The sequence below is a fragment of the Salvelinus sp. IW2-2015 genome, linkage group LG4q.1:29, assembly GCF_002910315.2.
Source record: "Salvelinus sp. IW2-2015 linkage group LG4q.1:29, ASM291031v2, whole genome shotgun sequence".
Classification (NCBI taxonomy): Eukaryota; Metazoa; Chordata; class Actinopteri; order Salmoniformes; family Salmonidae; genus Salvelinus; species Salvelinus sp. IW2-2015.
In genome coordinates, this window is record NC_036842.1 from 11734038 (window position 1) to 11761937 (window position 27900).

General features: G+C 44.9%; 3 protein-coding genes across 6 annotated transcripts in view; 1 reads left to right on the forward strand and 2 right to left on the reverse strand.

The window, feature by feature from the left end:
* The window catches only part of cplane1 (ciliogenesis and planar polarity effector 1), a 31705-nt gene extending 19289 nt beyond the window's left edge, over nucleotides 1-12416 (reverse strand). The window contains 19 exon segments of the mRNA XM_070441415.1: nucleotides 1-175; nucleotides 4207-4424; nucleotides 4561-4700; nucleotides 4833-5064; nucleotides 5169-5336; nucleotides 5507-5671; nucleotides 5744-5824; nucleotides 5942-6132; nucleotides 6262-7013; nucleotides 7205-7387; nucleotides 7571-7823; nucleotides 9878-10060; nucleotides 10147-10407; nucleotides 10576-10676; nucleotides 10797-11029; nucleotides 11126-11245; nucleotides 11541-11676; nucleotides 11839-12012; nucleotides 12330-12416. The exon segment at nucleotides 1-175 is cut by the window's left edge and continues 96 nt beyond it. Coding sequence (XP_070297516.1) covers nucleotides 1-175; nucleotides 4207-4424; nucleotides 4561-4700; nucleotides 4833-5064; nucleotides 5169-5336; nucleotides 5507-5671; nucleotides 5744-5824; nucleotides 5942-6132; nucleotides 6262-7013; nucleotides 7205-7387; nucleotides 7571-7823; nucleotides 9878-10060; nucleotides 10147-10407; nucleotides 10576-10676; nucleotides 10797-11029; nucleotides 11126-11245; nucleotides 11541-11676; nucleotides 11839-11919 — 3673 coding nt within the window. The 5' untranslated portion in view covers nucleotides 11920-12012; nucleotides 12330-12416.
* Nucleotides 12417-12567: 151 nt separating this feature from the next.
* On the forward strand, nucleotides 12568-19676 carry LOC111961444 (serine/threonine-protein phosphatase PGAM5, mitochondrial). The gene is made up of 6 exons (XM_023983716.2): nucleotides 12568-12990; nucleotides 13172-13353; nucleotides 13470-13595; nucleotides 18597-18682; nucleotides 18887-19017; nucleotides 19295-19676. Exons 1-6 carry the CDS (start codon nucleotides 12758-12760, stop codon nucleotides 19443-19445), a joined length of 909 nt encoding a protein of 302 aa, XP_023839484.1. The 5' UTR covers nucleotides 12568-12757; the 3' UTR covers nucleotides 19446-19676.
* Nucleotides 19623-27427, reverse strand: LOC111961443 (ankyrin repeat and LEM domain-containing protein 2). 4 transcript variants are annotated; one of them, XM_023983713.1, is made up of 13 exons: nucleotides 27309-27427; nucleotides 26122-26493; nucleotides 25835-26032; nucleotides 25492-25685; nucleotides 25203-25391; nucleotides 24930-25052; nucleotides 24701-24764; nucleotides 24421-24602; nucleotides 24217-24323; nucleotides 23062-23261; nucleotides 22459-22939; nucleotides 22189-22320; nucleotides 19623-20322 (listed from the first exon to the last, which is right to left on the reverse strand). In XM_023983713.1, exons 2-13 carry the CDS (start codon nucleotides 26477-26479, stop codon nucleotides 20178-20180), a joined length of 2373 nt encoding a protein of 790 aa, XP_023839481.1. In that variant the 5' UTR covers nucleotides 26480-26493; nucleotides 27309-27427; the 3' UTR covers nucleotides 19623-20177. The 4 variants fall into 4 exon arrangements, with proteins under 4 accessions (XP_023839481.1, XP_023839482.1, XP_023839483.1 ...); XM_023983714.2 differs by having other exon boundaries at nucleotides 27318-27424; XM_023983715.1 differs by lacking the exon at nucleotides 27309-27427 and adding an exon at nucleotides 26789-26867.
* Between the last annotated feature and the right edge of the window lie 473 nt (nucleotides 27428-27900).

The following is a 27900-nucleotide window of genomic DNA, read 5'->3' on the forward strand; positions in this document are numbered from 1 at the left end:
GAGGAAATACCTTGTCTAGGCGATGTCGGGAGCGTCGCAGGTGGCTGATGTACCACTGGGCAGCTGGACGGGAGCAGCGGGCAGACCTCAGGAGCAGCAGCACCCTCTGKAGGACCCCTGACACCCTGTGACGGGACGCCCCCTCCAACAGCTGCCCAAACCCCCCTGACGGGTCCTAAGTAACAATGACAGATAAATCAGACTCTCTCGAGGGACAGTCAAGGCGGAACAACATGGTTGTGGAACGGAATTGCAGAATCTGAGGACAAAGTGAAGGAAATGATCTCTGAGTAATTGAAGATGGACCACAGGAAGATTGAGGTGGAGCGCGCCCACAGGACTGGACAACCCACCACCGGCCCAGGTGACAGGCCCAGGTGACAGGCCCAGGTGACAGGCCCAGGTGACAGGCCCAGGCCGATAGTGGTCAAGTTCCCGAGGTTCAAGGACAAGGTAGCTGTTCTGGAAAGAGCCAAGAACTTGAGAGGAATGTATATCTACCTCAACGAGAACTATCCTGAAGCTGTGCGCCAGAAGAGGAAAGAACTGATCCCAGCCATGAAAGCTGCCAGAGCGTGTGGGGACATTGCTTACATCCGCTATGACAGGCTCATTGTCCACCCTCCCTCCCAGAAGCCTGGAAGTGATGAGAGCCAAGCCTATGGGTTCGTAGCTTCAACCACTCAGCACACAGACACGCACGCACACAAATTGATTAATGGACTGCTGAATGTATAGATTGTTTTATCTTRCTTTGTTTGCTCTTTTCAGTATTATGTCTATCTCTGATAAGCTACCCAGGAAAGGGCTGAAAATAGCCCATATTAATATATGTGGCCTTAGAAAGGTCATGAAATCAATAACTTGCGAACATCAGATAACATTGATATATTAGCCATTTCTGATACAGCAGTAGCAATACAAGGATATAACATCTATAGAAGAGAGAAATGCTTATGGGGGAGGTGTTGCTGTATGTATGTATGTATGTATGTATGTATGTATGTATGTATGTATGTATGTATGTATGTATGTATGTATGTATGTATGTATGTATGTATGTATGTATGTATGTATGTATGTATGTATGTATATTCAGAGCCATATCCCTGTAATGCTTAGAGAAGATCTTATGTCAAGTGTTATTGAAGTGTTGTGGTTGCAGGTTCACTTGGCACATCTAAAGCCTTTTCTTTTGGAGTGTTGCTATAGGCCACCAAGTGCTAACAGTCAGTATCTAAAAAATGTGTGAAATGCTTGATAGTGTATGTGATGTAAACAGAGAGGTCTACTTTCTTGGGGACCTGAATATTGACTGGTTTTCATCAAGCTGTCCGCTCAAGAGAAAGCTTCTTACTGTAACCAGTGCCTGTAATCTGGTTCAGGTTATTAATCAACCTACCAGGGTGTTTACAAACACTACAGGAACAAGATCATCCACATGTATCTATCAAATCTTTACTAATAATGTAGAACTTTGTTCTAAAGCTGTATCCGTACCCATTGGATGCAGTGATCACAATATAGTGGCTATATCCAGGAAAGCCAAAGTTCCAACAGCTGGGCCTAAAATAGTGTATAAGTGATCATACAAAAGATTTTGCTGTGACTCTTATGTGGATGATGTTCAAAATATTTGTTGGTCTGATGTGATTAATGAGTGGCATCAAGATGCTGCAGTTGATGAATTTATGAAATTGCTTCTTCCAATTATTGATAAACATGYACCTGTTAAGAAACTGACTGTTAGAACTGTTAAGGCTCCATGGATTGATGAGGAATTTAAAAACTGTATGATTGAAAGAGATGGGGCAAAAGGAGTGGCTAATAAGTCTGGCTACACATCTGACTGGCTTACTTACTGAAAATTTAGAAATTATGTGATTAAACTCAACAAAAAGAAGAAGAAACTGTATTATGAAGCCAAAATCAATGACAAAGAATGATGGGGAAAAAAACTTTACTTCAAATGAAATTATGGGCAGAAAGACAAATTCAACTCCATCTTTCATCGAATCGGATGGCTTATTCATCACAAAACCATTTGATGTTGGCAATTATTGTAATGATTATTTCATTGGCAAAGTGGGCAAACTTAGGCAGGAAATGCCAACAACGAACAGTGAGCAATTGTATTCATGCATAAAAAATATATATATTGAAAGAAAAGCATTGGAAGATTGAATTTTGTAAAGTTACAGTGGGAGAGGTGGATTTTTTGTTGTTATCGATCAATAATGACAAACCTCCTGGCATTGACAACTTAGATGGAAAGCTACTGAGGATGGTGGCTGACTCTATAGCCACTCCTATCTGTCATATTTTTAATCTGAGCCTAGAGGAGTCTTTGTCCCCAGGCCTGGAGGGAAGCCAAAGTAATTCCACTACCCAAGAGTGGTAAAGCGACCTTTACTGGTTCTAACAGCAGACCTATAGGCTTGCTGCCAGCTCTTAGCAAACTGTTGGAAAGAATTGTGTTTGACCAAATACAATGCTACTTCTCCGTAAACAAATTAACAACAGACTTTCGGCATACTTATAGAGAAGGGCACTCAACACGTACTGCACTGACACAAATTACTGATGATTGGTTGAAAGAAATTAAGAAGAAGAAGACTGTGGGAGCTGTACTGTTAGATTTCAGTGCAGCCTTTGATATTATTGACCATAACCTGTTTTTGAAAAAAACTTGTGTTATGACTTTTCAACCTCTGCCATATCGTGGATTCAGAGCTATCTATCTAATGGAAGTCAAAGGGTTTTATTTAAATGGAAGCTTCTCTAATGTCAAACATGTACAGTGTGGTGTACCGCAGGGCAGCTCTCTAGGCCCTCTACTATTTTCTATTTTTACCAATGACCTGCCACTTGCATTAAACAAAGCATGTGTGTCCATGTATGCTGATGATTCAACCATATACGCATCAGCAACCACAGCTAATAAAGTCACTGAAACCCTTAACAAAGAGTTGCAGTCTGTTTTGGAATGGGTGGCCATAAATAAACTGGTCCTGAACATCTCTAACACTAAGAGCATTGTATTTGGTACAAATCATTCCCTAAGTTCTAGACCTCAGCTGAATCTGGTAATGAATGGTGTGGCTGTTGAACAAGTTGAGGAGACTAAATTACTTGGCGTTACCTTAGATTGTAAACTGTCATGGTTAAAACATATAGATTCAATGGTTGTAAAGATGGGGAGAGGTCTGGCAGTAATAAAGAGATGCTCTGCTTTTTWGACACCACACTCTAAAAAGCAAGTTCTGCAGGCTCTAKTTTTGTCTAATCTTGATTATTGTCCAGTCGTGTGGTMMAGTGCTGCAAAGAAAGACCTRGTTAARCTGCAGCTGGCCCARAACAGAGCGGCAYGTTYTGCTCTTAATTGTAATCAGRGGGCTGATATAAATACTATGCATSCCAGTCTCTCTTGGCTAAGAGTTGAGGAGAGACTGACTGTGTCACTTCTTTTTATGAGAAACATTCATGTGTTAAATCCCAAACTGTTTGCATAGTCAACTTACACACAGGTCTGACACACAGACTTATCCCACCAGACATGCCACCAGGGATCTATTCAGACCCCAAATCCAGAACAAATTCAAGAAAGCGTACAGTATTATATAGAGCCCTTATTGCATGGAACTTCCTTACATCTCATATTTGTCAAATAAACAGCAAACCTGGTTTCAAAAAACAGATAAAGCAACATCTCACAGCACAACGCCTGTGATAGTTTGCACAATTTGACCTGGATAGTTTGTGTGTATGAATGTATGTATGTAGTTCTGTCCTTGAGCTGTTCTTGTCTATTGATGTTCTGTATTATGTCATTCTGTATTATGTTTCATGTTTTGTGTGAACCCCAGGAAGAATAGCTGCTGCTTTTGCAACAGCTAAATRGGGATCCTAATAAAATACCAAATATATAGATAGAATAACACCTAAAAGTTCAATTTCTAGATATTTCTATATTTTAAGTTTTGAATAGTGGTGGAACATTGTCTCAGTCCCCCTCCCTTCAAATTGGGTGTGGTTGTACTCCAGGGTTCTCCCCAAAGAATGTAAGAGAGGCGCAGGAAATGGCAGTTACAGGTGTTCAAAAACACAAACATCTCTGAGTCCAAAGGCTCTGGGCATCCCCCCTGGCCTTACTCAGCAGCACCATCTTGTTACAACATTCTGGGGAAACGCTGTGCTCTGTAGTACCTGTGTGTTGGGTGCAGGCTGGGGGCAGTAGAGTGGCGGTGCAGGCAGGTACAGGCCCATAGGCACCAGAGCAGGAAGGCAGGAGGACAGGTCTTTGGCTGAGTCCAGTAGAGCACCCAGGGGCTGGGACAACACATCTACCCCAGCCATGACTGAYGCCTTCAGGATCTCCTGCACTGAACCCTGCAACAACTCCACRTCCTCACCCTCCAGAGAGTCTGAAAGAGAGAGAGATGAGAATGATAAAGGCGATGAAAAAAGAAAAGTGCATATGAGCGATAGAGACAGAGAGATGTGGAGGCAAACTGTATTGTAGAATGGAGTAGCCGAWGTCCACCGTCAGGCACAACACACCTGTGAAGCTCTTGTAGTTCTCCTCGTCTCCTTGGGTCTCCTCTGACCTGGCCTTCCTGCCCAGTAGAGACTCTAGCTGACCTTGAAAGAGGCTCACAGGCTCAAGGGCTGCTGAGAGATGTAGTTCTCGCCACCTGAGCCTGAGGTGGCAACAGACAACCATCAGAAACTCACAAAAGCTCATTGACTTAATCATCACAATCCACATACACGTCTCAGTGGTGAATTGATGAGCTGGCAGCTCTAACACGTACAGACAAACACACACTGACCCGGTGAAGTCGCAGTGCTCTGTGGAGTAGGTGGTGTAAGCCAGGCCCAGGGAGACTGCAGTCTTCCAGTCCCCCAGACGATGAGCCAGCCAGGTGGCCTCCGGCAGCAGCCCCCCTTGTAGCAGCAGGTCCAGGGCATAGCCCACCGTCCACACCTCTGACAGCTGCTGACCCCGCACCGCCCCTGCCACGCCCTCCTGGCACAGGGGCACCAGGCGCCCAACACCTGGGGCTGGAGAGAGTGGACACACAGACATAGATATAAACACACTGGCCAACACACTGGCCTGTATGGAACAATAATGTGTGTGTGTGTTTTGATGGAGAAGTTTTTACCACGGGGGAGGTGTAAGGGAGGCAGTACATCCACACTGTGAGGGGGCAGGATGAGAAGGGGCTGGTTGGTGAAATATGAGGCCATGAACCTTCCCAGAGTCTGTACTACAGCACAGGCTGCCTCCCTGTGGACCTCTTCAGGCAGCCAGGAGCCAGGAAGAGCCTCCTCTACAACCAATAGATAAATAAAGTCAATGTCAACAAGCAACAATATATGACTTTCAAAACTGAAGCCAATTTTTATGAGTTTGGATTTTAGCGCTATGTAAAGCCAAAAGTATAATTTTGGGGGGGTAATTTCTTCCAATGAACCTGGATTGACCAAGATCCATACACACCAGCGTTGTGGGCACTATCGTCCCCATGTGGTCCAGCCTGATGGAGTAGCAGACGRGCCATGTGGTCCCCCAGCCCCTGGGCCTCTTTCAGATGGTACTGGAACAGCAGTCCATACAGCAGGGACAGCAACAGACGTGTCTCCAAGAACGCACTCCGAGGCCCATCTGGGGAACAGACACCTTTAGTTTCAAACTGTCCCCCAAAACCACACATATCAACTAAACTATCCTTCTCACCTCTCTCTCTCTCTGCCCACAGCTCAGCTCTCCAAGCCTGAACACTCTCTGAGTAGGAACCAAACAGGAAGTGCTGTTCCCCTGGGGACCCAAAAGAAGGTTGCCCATTTGAGTCATCACTTATATACAGTACCACTTCAATGTACAGAAACCAGCCCCCAACTTTATAGTCCTCACACAGGCTCCCGTTCATCCTACCTGTATAGCTCAGCAGAGTGGGCCCTTCCTCCAGCCTTTCTCCCATCCCCTGTAGAGCTGTCTGGATCTGGGACAGGATGACAGACACACGGCCCTGCTCCTCCTCCCAGCCCGTACCACTCCTACGGTACTTCAGCTCCTCCCAGTACTGCAGGGTGTGCCTGTATACTGCACGCCACGCTCCCCGCAACCTGCCGAGTCATAATGTCCGAGGGATATGAGAAAGATCAGACTAAAGAGACAAAAATGACACTATGTTAAAAATCAATCACAAGCCCACTCTCATGAATACACACACACGCACAAGAGATTGACTCTACCTGCTAGAGGGCCGCTGGTGGAGAGGCAGATCCTGTTGTGATGGCCCCCCTCCCTCCTCCTGCAGGAATAGCACACAGTAGACATCTGTGTGGGCACATTTCTGCTGGAGGCTGTAGGTGTGGTCCATACTGTGGGAGGTCAGCTGCAGGAGGAGCAGAGCTGTGGACAGGGTCTGGGAGGAGGGCTCAGAGCTAGCCTGGCCAGTCTGATAGAGGTCAGGGGGCGAGGTGAGGAGCAGACCCACTAGCTGTTGAGTAAGCTCCACAACCAAACCCAAGAAACTCCTCCCCCCTGTGTGAGGGGCACCCCAGGGGAGGAAAGAGAGAAGGCTTCTGAGGAGCTGGAGGAGGCGGGAGGAGAAGGGAACGGAGCTGTTCTTTCTCTTTCCCGTGTGGRAGCTGGGGATGGAAATTAGACGGAGGAGAGCAGCGAAGCGGACCGCACAGCGGACCGTGTGCTTCAGCAGACACTCTCTCTGCTCCACAACGCCACCTAATGACACACCCAGAGCCCACGCTGTCAGCAAGCTGCCCTGGACCCCCCGGAGCTCAGGAGGGAGGGTTGGGGGASTCCTCTCTGAGTCCGCAGAGCTAGCATCAGGGTCAGGGCGAGGACTGGGGTCAAGATCAGCCAGGGTGTCTGAGAGGGCATGGAGGGTGTCGAACATGGAGGCAAACTCCAGCCGTCCTCGGTCCTCCACATGTGAACCAGCGGGCGGTCCTTCAAGATCAGAGTCATCCTCAAACAAAGCCTAAGGAAACACACACACACCTTAACACAGATTAACATTTACTATGACAAAGAGAAGAGAATATTGAGTGAGTGAGTGAATGAGTGAGTGAGTGAGTGAGTGAGTGAGTGAGTGAGTGAGTGAGTGAGTGAGTGAGTGAGTGAGTGAGTGAGTGAGTGAGTGAGTGAGTGAAAATCAGCTGATGGACAGACCTGAACTCTCTGGATCAGCTCCCTGGTGTCCCCCAGGCCTCCCTGGTCCTGCAGGAAGAGGGGCAGGGTGGATGTAGCTGTGGCTGTTGGGGTAGGTACAGGTGTGGCCCTGGCTCTCAGCTCCTGCAGACTGCTACTAGGATTCAGACAGGATATGGACTCCAGCCACGCCCTGGCATGGGGCTGGGAAAAGAGAAGGTAGACAGCAGAGAAAAAAGAGCAAACAACAAGAGAAATATACAGGCCCGTTGATCTTAGCTATTGACCAAATTATTATTGAGCATTTCAGCAACTACACAACAGCAAAACAATGAAATGCACTGGAGCCAATTACGTTCAACTCCCTCCCCTCTCCTGACCCCTCACCTGTGTTCGCTCCAGTGCCCGGCTGGCAGTCTCCAGGCCCTGGCTGGTGTCGTGCAGCAGAGCCCTGAGGAGGGTGGCGGGGGAGGGCTGCTCAGGTACCCGCAGCACTGTGGCCATGTAGCCATCAGACACAATGAGGTAGGGCAGCCGCGGGTGCCAGGTCACCGAGTAGCGCTGTCTCAGGACATCCCGTACAGACAGGCTGGAGCTGGACAGAGGGTCAACCCCAGCCCCCCCGACAGAGACTGGAGGTCTGAGGAGAGATGAGGGGTGATAGTTAGAGAAGGGTGAGAGATGATTGGGAAAGGGGAAAGTGAGGGGAGAGATTAATATAGGATGGGAAAAAGCCTCACCATTCATGTGTATATTATAGTAGTATAGTAACATGCTTTTCAAGGGGACAGGCATGTACAGTGCATTCAGAAAGTATTCAGACCCCTTGACTTTTCCCACATTTTTTTTACGTTAAAGCCTTATTCTAAAATGTATTAAATCATTTTTTCCCCCTCATCCATCTACACACAATACCCCATAATGACAAAGCAAAAACGTTTTTTTTTATAAAAAACTGAAATATCACATTTACATAAGTATTCAGACCCTTTACTCAGTACTTTGTTGATGCCCCTTTGGAAGCGATTATAGCCTCGAGTCGTCTTGGTTATGACGCTACAAGCTTGGCACACCTGTATTTGGTGAGTTTCTCCCATTCTTCTCTGCAGATCCTCTCAAGCTCTGTCAGGTTGGTTGGGGAGCGTCGCTGCACAGCTATATTTAGATCTCTCCAGAGATGTTTGATTTGGTTCAAGTCCAGGCTCTGACTGGGCCACTCAAGGACATTCAGAGACCTATCCCTCAGCCACTCCTGCATTGTCTTGGTTGTGTGCTTAGGGTCGTTGTCCTGTTGGAAGGTGAACCTTCGTGCCAGTCTGAGGTCCTGAGTGCTCTGGAGCAGGTTTTCATCAAAGATCTCTCTGTACTTTGCTCCGTTCATCTTTCCCTCGATCTTGACTAGTCTCACAGTCCCTGCTGCTGAAAAACATCCCCACAGCATGATGCTGCCAMCAMCWCTTTAACGTAAAGGCCTGATGGTGGAGTGCTGCAGAGATGGTTGTTCTTCTGGAAGGTTCCCCCATCTCCACAGAGGAGCTCTCGAGCTTTGACAGAGTGATCACCTCCCTGACTAAGGMCCTTMTCCCCCGATTGCTCAGTTTGGCCGGGCAGCCAGCTCTAGGAAGAGTCTTGGTGGTTCCAAACTTCTTCCATTTAAGAATGATGGAGGCCACTGTGTTCTTGGGAACCTTCAATGCTGCAGACATCTTTTGGTACCCTTCCCCAGATCTGTGCCTCGACATAATCCTGTCTCGGAGCTCTACGGACAATTCCTTCGACCCCATGTCTTGGTTTTTGCTCTGACATGCACTGTCAACTGTGGGACCTTATATAGACATGTGTGTGCCTTTCCAAATCATGTCAAATCAATTGAATTTACCTCAGGTGGACTCCAATCAAGTTGTAGAAACATCTCAAGGATGATCAATGGAAACAGGATGCACCTGAGCTCAATTTCGAGTCTCATAGCAAAGGGTTTGAATACTTAGGTAAATAAGATATCAGTTTATTTTATTATATATTTGCAAACATTTCTAAAAATCTGTTTTCGCTTTGTCATAATAGGGTATTGTGTGTAGATTGATGAGGAAAATGTTTTATTTMATGCATTTTAGAATAAGGCTGTAACGTAACCAAATGTGGAAATAGTCAAGGGGTCTGAATACTTTTTGAATGCACTCTACCAACTATGTAGAAATAATCATCAGAAATGTCAGTGATTTATTTTGTGTTTCAAGCGCCATCAAGCTAGTGAGGAAGTGAATTCTGTTWAGGAGATAGCGCAAGTGTGCTGTGTGGAGTATCAAGACCAACACGTGTTAACCCCTCAAATACTGACGTGAGAAAGAGGACACAATGACCATGTTGGAAGAGGAGAGCGAAGAAATAGAGAAAGAGGATGACTACAGATGAGAGAAGAAGAAGAAAGGAAAAGGAAGTAGAGAGACTAATGGATCAAAACAGACATAAAATAATCTAGAGTGTGTTCAAAATCAGTTTTGACATTCTATGGCTATGGRTGGACTGATTGATGAAGAGAGTATCACACTGACGGTATATTTCCTGTTGGAGAACTTATGGAACACTTGAACAAATCCAAATTGGTCAGGGTGGCTACAATATGTAGGATTATCAAAACTGACCCTTCCATTTCAAATGGGTTGCTTATATTAATGGAATCATTCTCATGTTTACCTGTAAGTGACTAGCGGATGCAGGGGCAGGAAGTGAGCAGGGCCAAAGTCCACATTGCACCCTGAGGTAGACAGAGAGAGCAGCCCCCCCAGACGAGCCAGCATGAGGAAGGAGCCCCTCTTCAGCACACAGGCCAGGTAGAGCCCTCCCGCAGCCCAGCTCACACTGCCCACCCAGTACGACCTGCAAGATACAAGGGTGTCATCTTTATCATCTAAAACACATACAGTGCCTACAGTACATACTCCCTGTTATAGTCGTGTACCTACCTCACATATTTAGAAGGAATGACGAGTTTCTTGCTGCCACATCCCCCCAGTCCACTGGAGACAATCATAAAGTTCTGAGTGCTGACAAAGAGAACCTGCGTAGCCCTGGGGTCTCTTTGGTTCAGGACTACAGCTAACAGCAGGCCATCAGGGGAGAAGGCTGGCACCAGTGACCCCCTGGACCTCACTGGACGACAGGGTGGTGTGAGGCAGGACATGGGGTATGTCTTAGTGACCCAGCGTACACTGTACCCCACAGGACTGAAGGAAAGACATACATCCCAATAATCAAAGATGTTCCAGATGAGCAACGTGAGAACAAAGATCTTTGATTGTATTATGACAATAAAAAGGTATTAAGAGGAGTGTAAAAGCTCGAGTGGYAGTATTGACCCCTTGACCCTGAGAAGTTGTTCCCAGTCCACTCACCTGCTCCTCTGACCCTCCTCCCATTGGATCTTTAAGAAAGTGACACTTAGCTCCACCTCCGAGGTGAAAACAAAAGCTGACAAGCAGATATCACCCACTGCCTGGCAGTAAAACAAGGAAAAGACAGGAAGACATGATAAGGGCATGACAAACGTTCCCTAGGGAAACTAGTTTTCCAACTGGATCATGTCTATCCCTGTGGACAGAGTAGTCCTTCTCACCTCCCCTCTGACGAAGATGCTGTGTTGAGATGCCTCCTTGTCCTTTGGGGATGGCAGAGCAGTGTTTCCAGGGTGCTGTATCTGAGCCCAGCGTCCTCTAGCAGTACCATCCCGTACCCCTGACAGGTCACGCACGTCCACACACTCCCACAGGAACACCTGCCCTGTCACAGTCAACAGCAGCACCCGCATCCCATCCCCTGAAACCACCAGAGACAGGCACACGCCAGACCCTGTGTACATACCCACACATACGCAGTAAGTACATGGAGCTATGTTGGCAAGCTTGAACATGGCTTATTGTATCAATGGCTTGAGCACATACAGACCCTGTGCTGCAGTGACGAGCTGAGCTTCTGTCGGGACTGCTGCCACGGTCTTCAAGAAGTCTTTGTCCCTGCTCCATAGAAACATCTCTCCTGAGACCAGCAATCCGGCAAGCCACACACCTACAAACGGAATTTATTTATTTTTATTTCACCTTTATTTAACCAACAAGTTCTCATTTACAACTGCGACCTGGCCAAGATAGAGCAAAGCAGTGCGACACAAACAACACAGAGTTACATGTGGGATAAACAAATGTACAGTCAATAACAGTGTGTGCAAATGTAGTAAGATTAGGGAGGTAAAGGCAATAAATAGGCCATAGTGGCGAAATAATTACAATTTAGCAATGACGATTACTGCCGTGTTTCTATGGAATCAAATGGTGTTGGAATGTAAAGGCCACTGAAAGCGTACCGTTCTGGGATGCGGCCATGGTTACCACCCTGGGGAGCAGGGGCTGCAGCTTGGGGGTCTTCTTCTTGGTGCGTCCAGACACCATGTTGATCTCACTGATCCGCTTGTCATCCAGCAGGAAAACAGACTCCTTCTCCTGGACAAATCAACCGTTTGATACAGTCACAAACTGCACAGATACTACTGTTTTCAATACTAGTCCATTTCATTGTTCAAGCTGTGCAATCAAATGATTTGCATTATCTAGTGATGGATGTCAATATCTCTGTGTGGATGATTGACAGTTCAGAGTCCTCACCAATCCGAGCCAACAGAACCGTGGCCATGGTTTCTTCCGTTTGATGCTCGATGACAACACAACCTCCAGCTTCAGCTCCATCTTTAATCGATAACGTTAGCGTACTCCCTTGCTAGGTGTTGATGGGGAAATCATCATGCATCATCTTCAATCATCTCAGGTCGAGTTGCTGTTCTGTAATGGTAGGGACAAGCTAGCTAAACGAAATGCCGAGAAGYTATCACAGGTCAGACATCACACAAGTCAAATGGTGATAAAGTGATTTAGCTGGTAGCTAGCTAGCATGTATGCTACTTTGGCGTCCACAAACAACAAGGAAGTGTTGGCTGGCTGGCTAGCTAGCTAACGTTAGCTAGCTAATGCTAACACAGACCCAACATATTTGCACTTAATCTCAACAGTAATCTCTAATGTCATTCAAATATTTTTGTTTTTTACAATTACTGCAATAGTTCGACCTACAAAAATAATGAAAAAATGCATTTTAATACCATCATTTCGAAGAATTTCAAATTTCCCTCCGCTTTCTGTGTCGGGAGAGACATCCCCATGATCCTGACTCCTGAGTAAAGCCACGGCGTTGCCTTGGAGCTCGACAAAGCCAGATTTTTTTTGTTGTTGTGCCAAATGAAAATAGCTAGCTATCTACTGACATCCTGTGGCAAATATGGGTACTACGGCTGTAATGCTGTGTTTGGATAGGTAGCGTTTATTATTTCCGTATTTTGTCCATCCTACGCTTCCGTAGTTGCATCGTCTTTTCAGTGCATACGCCACTGCTGTTATTGTCCACCCACCTAGATTATTTCTTTAAAATGTTAATGTCTCAGATGTGGTAGCAAAATCAGTTCAGGTTTGTTACAGTAGTTGTTGCGTCTGGATTTGGTGATATCGTTTTGTTATCCTTTTCCTGGCAAGGATGTCTTTCAGGAGGTTAACAAAGCTGGTGTGTGGGCTTGCTGGTGGATCTGCAGTACTTGTGGCAATGGCTGAACCGAAAGGATATCCTTTTGAAAAAACGAAACATAACGAAAGTTCAAGAAAATGGACTGGTGTAGGTGTTCTCCAAGCAGCAGTGCCCCAGACGTGGTCACCAGGCCATGACCACACTGTGACTACCAGTGGGAATGGCTGGGACAGTAACTGGGATAAGTAAGCTATAATTAGCCTCAATTAATTTCTCATGAGCACATCTCTCAGTAAAGGGAGTAAGATTGAACCAATCGAATCATTGATTCGTTGTCAATTGTCATGATGGGAATTTGTGTATGAAGTGAAACAATATGTTTCATAATTCCCAGATCTCTGCTTTTTCATGTGATTCATTTGTAAGGCGTGACCCCCTGGCACTCATAAATGGGAAGAAAAAGAAGGACAAAGAGATCACCAGTGAAGAACTGAATACAGAGGTGGAGAATAACAAACCCAAAGCGACTCGTCACATCTTCCTTATCCGCCACTCACAGTACAACCTGAATGGGAGTGTGGACAAGGAGAGGGTCCTAACCCCTCTAGGTATGTATATGAAGTGCATTGATTACAATGTTGTAGCCATTAAAAAAGTATCAGTGAGGAGGCCGAAGTAAATTGAATCCAATAAAGCACTGATTGATTGTTTGATTGATTTATAGGCAGGGAGCAGGCTGAGTACACTGGTCAGCGATTGGCTGCCCTGGGGTTGAAGTATGATGTCATGGTCCACTCCACCATGACCCGTGCCACAGAGACTGCCAGCATCATCAGCAAGCATCTTCCAGGTCAGAGACAACAGGACACCACTCATTCTAAGCTCGAATCAAAAGTRCAGTACCAGTCAAAAGTTTGGACACACCTACTCATTCAAGGGCTTTTCTTTATTTTTACTATTTCCTTCATTGTAGAATAATAGTTAAGACATGAAATATGAAATAACTATGAAATAACACATATGGAATCGTGTAGTAACCAAAAAAGTGTTAAACAAATCAAAATATATTTTCTATTTGAGATTCTTCAAAGKAGCCAACCWTTGCCTTGATGACAGATTTGCACACGCTTGGCATTCTCTCAACCAGCTTCATGAGGTAGTCACCTGGAATGCTTTTCCAACAGTCTTGAAGGAGTTTCACCTGGAATGCTTTTCCAACCGTCTTCAAGGAGTTCCCACATATGCTGAGCACTTGTTGGCTGCTTTTCCTTCACTCTAAGGTCCTACTCATTCCAAACCATCTCAGTTGGGTTGAGGTTGGGTGATTGTGGAGGCCAGGTCATCTGAAGCAGCACTCATCACTCTCCTTCTTGGTCAAATAGCCCTTACAAATCAAACTCTATTTGTCACATGCGCCGAATACAACATGCGTAGACTTTACCGTGAAATGCTTACTTACAAGCTCTTAACCAACAGTGCAGTTCAAGAAGAGTTAGGAAAATATTTACCAAGTAGACTAAAATAGAAAGTAATAATAAAAAGTAACCAAATAAGAAGAACAATAATGAGGCTATATACAGGGGGCACCGGTACYGAGTCAGTGTGCGGGTTACCGGTTAGTTGAGGTAATTTGTACATGTAGGTGGGGGTGAAGTGACTATGCATGGAYAATAAACAGTGAGTAGCAGCAGTGTAGAAAAGATGTGGGGGGGTCAATGTAAATTGTGATTGGTGATTTTATTAATTGTTCAGCAGTCTTATGGCATGGGGGTAGAAGCTGTTGARGAGCCTTCTGGTCCTCGACTTGGTGCTCCGGTACCGCTTGCCGTGCGGTAGCAGAGAAAACAGTCTATAACTTGGGTGACTGGAGGTTCTCTCAATTTTATTGGCTTTCCTCTGACACCGCCTATTATATAGGTCCTGGATGGCAGGAAGCTTGGCCCCAGTGATGTACTGGGCCGTTCGCACTACCCTCTGTAGCACCTTACGGTCAGATGCCGAGCAGTTGCCATACCAGGTGGTGATGCAACCGGTCAGAATGCTCTTGATGGTGCAGCTGCAGAACCTTTTGAGGATCTGGGGACCCATGCCAAGCCTTTTCAGTCTCCTAAGGGGGAAAAGGTTTTGTCGTGCCCTCTTCATGACTGTCTTGGTATGTTTGGACCATGCTAGTTCGTTGGTGATGTGGACACCAAGGAACTTGAAGCTCTCGACCCGCTTCTCTACAGCCCCATCGATGTTAATGGGGGCCTGTTCGGCCCGCCTTTTCCTGTAGTCCACGATCAGCTCCTTTGTCTTGCTCACAATGAGGCAGAGGTTGTCGTCCTGGCACCACACTGCCAGTTCTCTGACCACCTCCCTGTAGGCCGTCTTATCGTTGTCGGTGATCAGGCCTACCACTGTTGTGTTGTCAGCAAACTTAATGATGGTGTTGGAGTCGTGTTTGCCACGCAGTCGTGGGTGAACAGGGAATATAGGAGGGGACTTAGTACACACCCCTGAGGGGCCCCAGTGTTAAGGATCAGCGTGGCAGACGTATTGTTGCCTACTCTTACCACCTGGGGGCAGCCCGTCAGGAAGTCCAGGATCCAGTTGCAGATGGAGTCCTTAGCTTAGTGATGAGCTTCGTGGGCAGTATGGTGTTGAATCCTGAGCTGTAGTCAATGAACAGCATTCTCACATAGGTGTTCCTTTTGTCCAGGTGGGAAAGGGCAATGTGGAGTGCGATGGAGATTGCGTCATCTGTGGATCTGTTGGGGCAGTATGCGAATTGGAGTGGGTCTAGGGTTTCCGGGAGGATGCTGTTGTGAGCAATGACCAGCCTTTCAAAGCACTTCATGGCTACCGACGTGAGTGCCACGGGACGGTAATCATTTAGGCAGGTTACCTTCGCTTTCTTGGGCATAGGGACTATGGTCGTCTGCTTGAAACATGTAGGTATTACAGATTACAGACTCGGTCAGGGAGAGGTTGAAAATGTCAGTGAAGACACTTAACAGTTGGTCCACGCATGCTTTGAGTACACGTCCTGGTAATTCGTCTGGCCCAGCGGCTTTGTGAATGTTGACCTATTTTAAAGGTTTTATTCACATCGGCTACCGAGAGCGTTATCATACAGTCATCCAGAACAGCTGGTGCTCTCGTGCATGCTTCAGTGTTGCTTGCCTCGAAGCGAGCATAAAAGGCATTTAGCTCGTCTGGTAGGCTCACATCACTGGGCAGCTCGCGTCTGGGTTTCCCTTTGTAATCCGTAATAGTTTTTAAGCCATGCCACATCAGACGAGCGTCAGAGGCGGTGTAGTAGGATTCAATCTTAATCCTGTATTTACGCTTTGCTTGTTTGATGGTTCGTCTGAGGGCATTGCAGGATTTCTTATACTGGATTAGTCTCCCGCTCCTTGAAAGCGGCAGTCCTAGCCTTTAGCTCGATGCGGATGTTGCCTGTAATCCATGGCTTCTGGTTGGGATATGTACGTATAGTCACTGTGGGGATGTCGTCGTCGATGCACTTATTGATGAAGCCGATGACTGATGTGGTGTCCTCCTCAATGCCATTGGATGAATCCCGGAACATATTTCCAGTCTGTGCTAGCAAACAGTCCTGTAGTGTAGCATCCGAGTCATCTGACCACTTCCGTATTGAGAGCGAGTCACTGGTACTTCCTGCTTTAGTTTTCGCTTGTTAGCAGGAACTGGAGGATAGAATTAAGATCAGATTTGCCAATGGAGGGCGGGGGAGAGCTTTGTATGCATCTCTGTGTGGAGTAAAGGTGGTCTTAGGATTTTTTTTTTTTTCTGGTTGCACATGTGACATTGCTGGTAAAAATAGTGGTAAAAACTGATTTAAGTTTGCCTGCATTAAATCGCCCAGCCAACTAGGAGCGCCGCTTCTGGTGAAGCATTTTCTTGTTTGCTTATGGCCTTATAGCGTTGGTTGAGAGCAGTCTTAGTGCCAGCTTCGTTCTGTTGTAGTAAATGACAGCTACGAATAATATAGATGAGAACTCTCTTGGTAGGATAGTGTGGTCTACAGCTTATCATAAGGTACTCTACCTCAGGCGAGCAATACCTCGAGACTTCTTTAATATTAAGACCTTTGCGCACAGCTGTTATTGACAAATAGACACACACCCCCACCCCTCGTCTTACCGAAGGTAGCATCTCTGTTCTGCTAGTGCATGGAAAATACCGCTAGCTCTATATTGTCCGTATCGTCGTTCAGCCACGTCTCTGTGAAACATAAGATGTTCGTTTTGTGATGTCCCGTTGGTATGATAATCTTAATCGTGGGTCATGAATTTTATTTTTCCAATGATTGCACGTTGCAAGAAGAACGGATGGCAGTGGGAGTTTACTCGCTGCGCTACGGATTCTCAAAAGGCAGCCCGATCTTGCGGCCCGCTTTTCCTGCCGTATTCACAAAAAAGGCGTGGCTCTGGGCCTGTTCCAGTGAAAGCAGAATATCATTCTCGTTAAAGGAAAAAGTTTCATCCAGTCCGCGGTGCGTAATCGCTGTTCTCATGTCCAGAACATATTTTCGATCATAAGAGACAGTAGCAGAGCAACATTATGTTCAAAAATAAGTTACACAAAACGCCAAAAAAACTAACAAAACAGCACAATTGGTTGGGAGAATGTAAAACGTCAGCCATGTCTTTCGGCGTCATCTTGAGGCTCTGCCTGGAGGTGTGTTTTGGGTCATTGTCCTGTAAAAAAAAAAAAAAAAAGGAGTCCTACTAAGCCCAAACCAGATGGGATGGTGTATCGCTGCAGAATGCTTTGGAAGTAATGCTGGTTAAGTGTGCCTTGAATTCTAAATAAATCACAGACGGTGTCACCAGCAAAGCCCCCCACACCATCACACCACCTCTTCTATGCTTCACGGTGGGAACCACACATGCAGAGATCATCCGTTCACCTACCCTGAGTCTCACAAAGATACGGCGGTTGGAAACAAAAATCTCAAATTTGGACTCATCAGACCAAAGGACAGATTTCCACCAGTCTAATGTCCATTGATTGGGCCAAGAAACACAAGCAAGTCTCTTCTTCTTATTGGTGTCCTTTTAGTAGTGGTTTCTTTGCAGCAATTTGACCATGAAGGCGTGATGTTGATATGTGTCTGTTACTTGAACTCTGTGAAGCATCTATTTGGGCTGCAATTTCTGAGGCTGGTAACTCTAATATACTTATCCTCTGCAGYAGATGTAACTCTGGGTCTTCCTTTCCTGTGGCGGTCTGCATGAGAGCCTGTTTCTTCAACAGCAATTKATGTTTTTGCAACTGCACTTGAAGAAACTTTAAAAGTTCTTGAAATKTTCCGTATTGACTGACCTTCATGTCTTAAAGTAWTGATGGACTGTCRTTTCTCTTTGTTATTTGACCTGTTCTTGCCATAATATGGACTTGGTCTTTTGCCAAATAGGGATATATTCTGTATACCACCCCTACCTTGTCATAACACAACTGATTGGCTCAAACACCTTTAAGAAGGAAAGAAATTCCACAAATTAACTTTAACAAGGCACACCTGTTAATTGAAATGCATGTCAGGTGACTACCTCATGAAGCTGGTTGAGGGAATGCCAAGAGTGCCTTGATGACAGCTTTGCACAAAGGGTGGCTACTTTGAAGAATCTAAAGTCTAAAATATTTTACTACATGATTCCGTATGTGTTATTTCCTAGTTTTGATGTCTTCACTATTATTCTTCAATGTAGAAAATAGTAAAAATAAAGAAAAACCCTTGAATGAGTAGGTCTGTCCAAACTTTTGACTGGTACTGTAATTCTAAGCCTCCAAACTGAACAGTACTAACCATAACTTGTTYTGCTCTATCTCTCTGCATTAGAGGTGGACAAAGTGAGCTGTGACCTGCTAAGAGAGGGTGCTCCCATTGAGCCTGTGCCACCAATCTCCTGGAAACCTGACTGTGTGGTGAGTGATTTGCTATCCTTAGTCCTGGAGATGGATGCAATTACCCACTTGCACTTATTTTTCTTGTGAGATATTCACTTAAAGGCTTAACCGATACAAACCATTTAGCGCTTGAGCTTCAAAGCAATCTGTTAAAGTGCTGTAAAAAATTGTCTGTCAAAAAACTTTCCCTCACACACTGTACTGGTGCTTTGGTTTCTGCAGTATCATGAAGATGGAGCTCGGATCGAGGCAGCCTTCCGTCGTTACATCCACCGTGCAGACAGCAAGCAGACAGAGGATAGCTACGAGATCATTGTCTGCCACGCAAATGTTATTCGCTACTTTGTGTGCAGGTTAGTCCCTCACGTCATCAACACCACGCTATGGAGTTGCATAGCTCAGCTAATTCATAGTGAGTGATTTGTCCTCGGTGAGGTGAACATTCAAGAGGTTCACAGATTACTGGAAAGGTGTGGAAAAACATGATCTACTTGTCAATGTTCAACACTGATAATATAATCCCAAGGTCCTGGTTTCCTATAGTAATGCTTTAATCGGGACACATTTCTTTAGGCATTGATTGTGAGKTCAAATCTAATGTTATGGAACTGTTTCTCTTGGTTGATCCAGGGCTCTGCAGTTTCCCCCAGAAGGTTGGCTGCGGCTGGGCTTGAATAACGGCAGCATCACCTGGATCACCGTCAGACCCAGTGGCAGGGTGGGACTGAGGATGATGGGTGACTCAGGCTTTATGCCTCCTGAAAAACTCACCCGTACCTGACACTCCTTCAACACTGCTGGCCCCATGTAACCGGACCTTCTTCTGCCACATCATTTGAAGCCATCATTTCTCCTCTAAGATGGTTTTGCCCACGTTGGGAATCATTCTTTTGACTGCAGTTTTGTATGGAARAATTATTTGTAATGTATTTTACAGACAGTGCCATTTCTTAGTAAATTGATTTGATAATGCTTTAATATGCCATTTTATGAATAAACATGAGGAAATGTACTTTCTACATCATAACTGTGTTACATTAAAACAATAGAAAATTTAAAACTCTTAATTTACCTTGAATCAGCAATATAAAACCATTTTCATAAGAAATCATTGCAAATTGTAAATACATTACATACTGTATCACTTTAGCATTGGGAGGAGTGTACACCATTAGGTAAATTCAAAGTGTAATCTGTAGCTATGCTATCCGGCAGAAGAGAATGCTTGCATTGAGGACATGCATTAGTGCAAATATCAGCTCAATAGTTACCAGATAAGGTAATAGTGGCTTGCATAGAAAAGCCAAAAGAGTTGCATGAATGGAAATCAGCACAAAGGTAAAATAAGGACATGGAGCCTGTTAAATGACAATGTAGTGGTTTYCTGCCTGGGTTCTAAAGTCAGACTATAGACCTGCTGTGGTGGTATAGGATGTTGGCCAACATTCCCTGTTGTATTTTCAACACCACATTCAGATTGTGGGGCATGACATCCTGTTTGCTTGTGGTTTCCCTATGTTGGGGAGTGGAATAAGGTCCTGCAGAGGATTGTCTGGGTGTAACAGGTCTGGGTGTTGGGGCCTGGGCTGTGAAAGCTGAGCCTGCTGGGAGAACAGTTTGGTGTCCCAGTCAAGCTTCTCCTCTTTGGGCTTGGCCAGCTGGAAATACAAAACAGCAGCATTAACCACCTGAGGGGTATACAACAAAGCAGGATCAATGAGTTAGCCAGAAACTAACATTTGATTTTATGGTTCTTTTTTTTTTCTTTGCTAAACTACAATATGTTTTTTCTTTTGTTAAATCAATTAGACCATGCCCATTTCAAGCGCATCTTTCTACAAAATAGAAAATTACAGAATATTAAGACAAGTTAACTCCATAAAGTATACCGCTCAAGAGTATTGAAGATGAGATACAGTTGAAGTCGGAAGTTTACATAGGTTGGAGTCATTAAAACTCGTTTTTCAACCACTCCACATATTTCTTGTTAACAAACTATAGTTTTGGCAAGTCGGTTAGGACATATACTTTGTGCATGACAAGTCATTTTTCCAACAATTGTTTACAGAGATTATTTCACTATCACAATTCCAGTGGGTCAGAAGTTTACATACACTAAGTTGACTGTGCCTTTAAACAGCTTCGCAAATTCCAGAAAATGATCTCATGGCTTTATAAGCTTCTGACAGGCTAATTAACATAATTTGAGTCAATTGGAGGTGTACCTGTGGATGTATTTCAAGGCCTACCTTCAAACTCGCCTCTTTGCTTGACATGAGAAAACTCTAAAGAAATAACCCAAGACCTCCGAATTGTAGACCTCCACAAGTCTGGTTCATCCTTGGGAGCAATTTCAAAACGCCTGAAGGTAACATATTCGCAAGTATAAACACCATGGGACCACGCAGCCGTCATACCTCAGGAAGGAGACGCGTTCTGTCTCCTAGAGATGAACGTACTGTGGTGCGAAAAGTGCAAATCAATCCCAGAAACAGCAAAGGACCTTGTGAAGATGCTGGAGGAAACAGGTACAAAAGTATCTATATCCACAGTAAAACGAGTCCTATATCGACTAAACCTGAAAGCGCTCAGCAAGGAAGAAGCCACTGCTCCAAACCACCATAAAAAAGCCAGACTATGGTTTGCAACTGCACATGGGACAACGAAATATCCTCTGGTCTGATGAAACAAAAATAAAGCTGTTTGGCCATAATGACCATCGTTATGTTTAGAGGAAAAAGGGGGAGGCGTGCAAGCCGAAGAACACCATCCCAACCGTGAAGCACGGGGGTGGCAGCATCATGTTGTGGGGTGCTTTGCTGCAGGAGGGACTGGTGCACTTCACAAAATAGATGGCATCATGAGGATGGAAAATTATGTGGATATATTGAAGCAACATCTCAAGACATCAGTCAGGAAGTTATAGCTTGGTCGCAAATGGGTTCCAAATGGACAATGACCCCAAGCATACTTCCAAAGTTGTGGCAAAATGGCTAAGGACAACAACGTCAAGGTATTGGAGTGGCCATCACAAAAACCCTGACCTAAATCCTATAGAAAATTTGTGGGTAGAACTGAAAAAGCGATGGTGCGAAGCAAGAAGGCCTACAAACCTGACTCGGTTACACAAGCTCTGTCAGGAGGAATGGACCAAAATTCACCCAACTTCTTGTGGGAAGCTTGTGGAAGCCTACCCGAAACGTTTGACCCAAGATAAACAATTTAAAGGCAATGCTACCAAATACTAATTGAGTGTATGTTAACTTCTGACCCACTAGGAATGTGATGAAAGAAATAAAAGCTGAAATAAATCATTCTCTCTAGTATTATTCTGACATTTCACATTCTTAAAATAAAGTGGTGATCCTAACTGACCTAAAACAGGGAACTTTTASTAGGATTAAATGTCAGGAATTATGAAAAACTGAGTTAGAATGTATTTGGCTAAGATTTATGTAAACTTCCGACTTCAACTGTATGTCTGCTGACACAGCATAAAGAAACAGAATAGGTATCTAGCTCACCTTAGCCTTTGTGAAGAGGGATAGGCCAGAATGGTGTTCTTCCACTTAGTAATGCAGGGGTATCTCTCAAGGTCGATCTCCATGTTATTCATTGCAGACAGGACCTCACTGTCCAACTTGGTGGGRAATTCCCTGCAAGAAACAGTCAAAGAACATTGGTTAKCATTTCCATTGGGTTACAAAGAAACATTTGTTGTGCGAGTTTAAATTGCAACAGATCATTTTKACAGGTTGACTGATGTACAGTAAATAAACAAAGACTAGACTTACCCATCCATAAACAGTTCCTGTCTTCGTCTTGTAGGGGTGACCGTCATCAGAATTGTGTCTTTAGCGGKGTCTCCTTCCGTTGATTTGTAAGATGCGCTAGAGGATCCTGAGTCTCTCCTCCTGTTTCCCCCATCTCTGGGACCATCTGGGCCCTCTGAGTCTGAGCCCTCGTCTGCAGTCAGATACTCCTCAGAGCTAGGGTTAGAGAGCTCCTCCGCCTGCCTCTTCCCCTGACTCCTCTCCCAAGTCCTCCAGAAGCTACCGTCCCCCAGGTCCAGGCCTTCTCTCCAAGGTACAGAGGGAGCCAGACATGCCTTCTCTGGGTCCTCCACAGTGCCAGAGGCTACCTTTAGACTGGCTTTCTCAAACTCTGGCAGGAGGTTACACACAGGTGACTGGGAACTGTTCTCCACTGGTGCTGAGTTCTTGTCATTCAGGATGTGGTTAGACGGGGCATTGCTCTGGTGGTTTTTCTGCTCYTCTGAAATGACGGCAAACACATGAATTTGAGATTACTTTGGGATTCCCCTGTATAATTTCAAGCATGAAATAATATGTTATAACATGTTTGTAAGATTGTAGATTTTCTATGAAAGTGCTTACCTTTGGAGGGTGTTGATGTTTTAAATCCACCACCGGTCTCCTCTGTCCTCCCATATTCTTCTCGGGGAAGCTCACTTCGGTCCTTCCTATCCAGATACTCTTCCAGCCTCTTCAGTCCCTCCTCTGTAGACAGGTCAGTGAAGCTCTGAAGGAAGTCCCAGTACTCTGCCCAAGGATGCCCCATGCCATGTGCAATCTCCCTGTTGAGAGATCAGATCGATCAGAAAATATGCCAACTGTAGCCATGTAGCCATTACATTTTTCCTTGACATGACATTCATCGATCGTCAGCATGTTTATGGTTACTTGATAAAATGTTGCTTGTTTGTTTCCTTAGAGTTTAGCCTATTAAAAGCTCACTGCAGTCAAAAACTATATTTGCCTATGCTTTACATATACACTGAGTGTACAAAACATTAGGAACACCTTCCTAATATTGAGTTGCACGCCCTTTTGCCATCAGTACAGCCTCAATTCGTCAGGGCATGGACTCGTGTCAAAAGTGTTCCACAGGGATGCTGGCCCATGTTGACTCCAATGCTTCCCAAAGTTGTGTCAAGTTGGCTGGATGTCCTTTGTGCAGTGGACCATTTTTGATACACACAAGAAACTGTTGAGCGTGATAAACCCAGCAGCGTTGCAGTTCTTGACACACTCAAACCGGTGTGCCTGGCACCTCATACCCTGTTCAAAGGCACTTCAAAATCTTTTGTCTTGCCCATTCACCCACATACACAATCCATGTCTCAATTATTTTGAGGCTTAAAAATCCTTTAACTTGTGTTCTCCCCTCCCCTGATTGAAGTTGATGTAACAAGTGACATCAATTAGGGATCATAGCTTTCACCTGGATTCACCTGGTCAGTCTATATCATGGAATGAGCTGGTCCTAATGTTTTGTGCACTCAGTGTATTTCCACACTATACGGTTGGAACAATATTATGAAAATTATGATAATGCCCTTTTAGTRTAAGAGCTGTTTGAAAAGACCCCCTGAAATTTCAACCTGTTTTGGTGKGATGGTGGAACCATTTTAATTCAAAACAATTACAGTAAGGTACTTCATTGTTACCCAGAAATGATTTAATATCGAGATAAAAACAGCTGCATTTGACCTTTAATAAAGGTCACAGGTCCACTGTTCATTCACTCACCTCCCCACACGCTCTGCACCCCTGTCAGGGTCGGATTTGAGAATTCGGTGGAAATACTCTGCTCGATCCCTGGGTGGAGTTCTCCATAGTCTATGGAACTCATCTGCCTGGAAGACCGAAACAGAAAATGGGTTTAGAGACAAAGGCCTGAGCCTCTATAGATGGATTATTTCATTGTACAATACTCCAAGGTATTGAGATTACCTTTGAAGGACTAAGGGGACCCACATACGCTCTCACAGTCATGACTGGGTCTATGGGACTCCCAGCCACTCCTGATCCCAGCGAATGAAAATCCACCTCCAGTGGGCTTGGAGACCATGGCAAACCAATCACAGGCTGGAAGCTGTTGTCTGTATCCCTCAGCAAGGGAACATAGCACCGTTCTGTCAGAAAAGGGTCAAAGTTAGCAATGTGTTCACAAGTTGGCATTTGCACATACAAAAAGGTTTTATAGCCAGCATTGGCAACCATCTAAACGTACCCTCCAAATATTCCTTGATCTTCTTCTTTATGTCAGGGGTTTTGTTTTTCCTCTCACATATCACCTGTAAAGGCATTTATAAAGTCAAGTATTTAGTCCTCTAAAKCGTCTCTTTTCTGGCATGACATTCAGGGGACAATACACCTTACTGAACAGAAATGGAATGCTTTATTAAGAGACGGGTTTTAGTGCAAATTAAGTGGTTCTTCATARCTGTAATGTGGCTTACAGTAGAGGGCTTCTGGTTGTACTTGTTCTGCCTGTGTTTATCAGTGGCCGGATGAGAACACAGCACGTTGACCACRTCTGGACAGCCAAACTTACAGGCAAAGTGAAGAGGAGTTTCATTGCTCTGCAGGGACATCACACACATTCAGTACATCTCATGAATACCTTACCTACACACTTTAACGCTAACACACTATAATGTCTGTGTGCATTGTGCTGACTACCAACCACCATTGTATTACACAGTTACGGTTCATATACTGCAAGTTCTCACTGCTTTGTCAGGTGTGTTGAGGTACAGGTCAACGAGGTAGCGGATGCGTTGGTGTAACATGGCCTCCTGGTCATCGGGATACATGAGTCTCATGAAGTCTGGGCTCTCCAGGATGTCCAGGAGGAGCTGGACCATCCCTGACTGGTTCTCTTTGGCCGCCACATGCAGGACGTTATAATGGCATCCTTCCTATAAATCAGGAATACAGAGTTATTCCACACCAGAGAATGTGAAGCACCATTCTGCTCCCATGGAAAGGACAGAAACAATAATTATCTCAAATGCATACATGCACGATGGTGGGGTTGTCTCCAGATCCGATAAGGTAGCGTGGGTTGGCCCAGACCAGTTTGCTGAAGGCTTCCTTGTCCCCCTTCTCYACTGCCTTTCTCAGCTTGGCTGTCAGGTCCTGGGTGCGGGGGCTGCGGAATTCATTAGCCCTCTCCAGGTTCACAGGTGAAGTCCCTGATGCGGTAGGGCTTCCTGGGAGGACAAGAGTGTCATTGTATGCATACTGGTCAACCTTTTTCTTTCTAATTTTATATGACACAAAAGAGGTGAATGATCCATCTAGCTTTCTATCTATATAGTGGCTCTATATTAGATAAAGCTATGCTATGAAGCAGACACACCTGTGTGGACTACAGGTTGCAGCACTCCCTGGGGCCCGTCTGGTGCAGTTGTGCTGGCTACAGCTGGGTTATGTTCATTGATGCCTTTTGAGAATTTCTCAGCTTCCTCTCGTGTTGAGAAGGACTTAAACCTGGACTCTTTCATTGTCATCATGGCTCTCAGAGCYTTCTTCCTGTCCACATATACATGGACTTTGTCTGGTGGGGAAAACATAGTCATTCACCACACATTGAACTCAGAGACAATCTCTATCTTGCACTATTCATAGGATAAAAAGAGGTCTTACCATCAGTGACCACTGACTCCTCCCAATGAGGACATACACCATAGTAAACAAGGGGAGATTCTGGTTCATCCAATTCCTCTGTCTCTTTGCACTCCTCTGCTGGTGATTTGAGTTCCAGGCTGTGGTCTGCTTCTACTGTATSTGTTAAGGGTCTATTAGACTCTGCATTGGAAGAGCTACCTCCACCAGACACCCCTCCATCCCCTCCCTGSCTCTCCAGGAGGGATCTGGCCAGCTTCCTCTCAAAGATGGCTCTTGTAGTGTTGGTAAGGGGGCCACACTTCAGCCCTGCCCCGATAATCTCCTGTCGTAGCTGATCTGGGTTCAGGGTCTGCAGCCTGCTCATTACTTCCTCCATATTGCTGTCACTACCTAGGATAAATAAATGTGGCATACCCAGAGAAGGGTCATGTTACAAATATACTCTGAAGAATATAGTCAAATGGCACAGAAACATACTACTCATTCGCATCAGAAATGACACTTTAACTCGTCGTTCCTGGCCTTAAAACAGTAGATAACCATCAAATAAAATGGTACGTCGTGTCATAGGCTAAAGATAAAATGTTATTGAACCACTCTGGCCACGTTCTCTTCAAAATCACATGCATAATTGGCAAAACGATGGTCTAAAACGGAAGACTTACTACACGCCATTGTAGCCTACGTATGTATATTTTGGGATGTGGAACGATTCCATGTGGAGAATATTGTAACAATGTAGCTGGAGCACGTATTCTGTTTACCTACGCCTGTTATTTACCTATGGGGCGCGAGCTCATTGGTCATTTCAAACAAAACGAGGCCCCGCCTTTTCCAATATGACTCATAATACAAATAGTTCTACATTTGTAATAATGTATGATATGTCATTACATTCAACGTGCTGCAGCTCTATGACATTTGCATTTACACAATCGATAGTTACATATGTATTATTTAGGCTACGATACGTACTTAGGATGACCCAATTCTCACAATATCTGCCCAATAATCATTGGTTATGAGAAACTTATAGTGCTAGGACTAGGCCATATATTCCCATTGARGAATGTACTACAACAGCTAACTTTTCCCTAGCCACCCTAGCTAATGGCAGCTAAGACCTGATTCAATTACGTGCCAGACATTTATTTAACTTAAACGGACTCGTAAACTTTCTCGAATACACTCAGATAATATCTTACTTCACAGACCCGTGCTTGTAGTCCTCCTGTGGTGTACTCATTACGTCAGGCAACGGAAACCGGTTAAGAACCGATAGCACCAAAGATTTGTATAACTAAGATAGTCGTTTCCAATGGGGAACAAGTGAGTCATAGTGGGCAGAACAAACAAGGAGGTGATCAGAGCCATGCACGAGATAGCGAGATCCTATTGGCGCGTTCTAGCAAACATTTGCATATTTCCGTTAGGGAACGCCTACTCTGTGCGCGTGTGCAATAACTCAATTCGCATTTGCACTCCTTCTAAACAACGCATTTTTTTTTCTTTGGCAAAGGGTAAAGTCTACAAAACATACAACGCATTTTTTTTTCTTTGGCAAAGGGTAAAGTCTACAAAACATTATCCACTCTGTTCGAAACAGATCATAGTTTTGGGAACAGAAAACTGTACTGAGATCAAATGTGTCATTAATTAGAACATTTGCAGAATGTCGGCCAAAATCCATCTCGTTCCATCTTCTTCCACTGCYGGCCACTGGGCTTCCTCTCACYRCCATATTTGGTAGTGATTGGAAACGCCATGCGGATGCTTCACATTTATACGTCCAGTGAA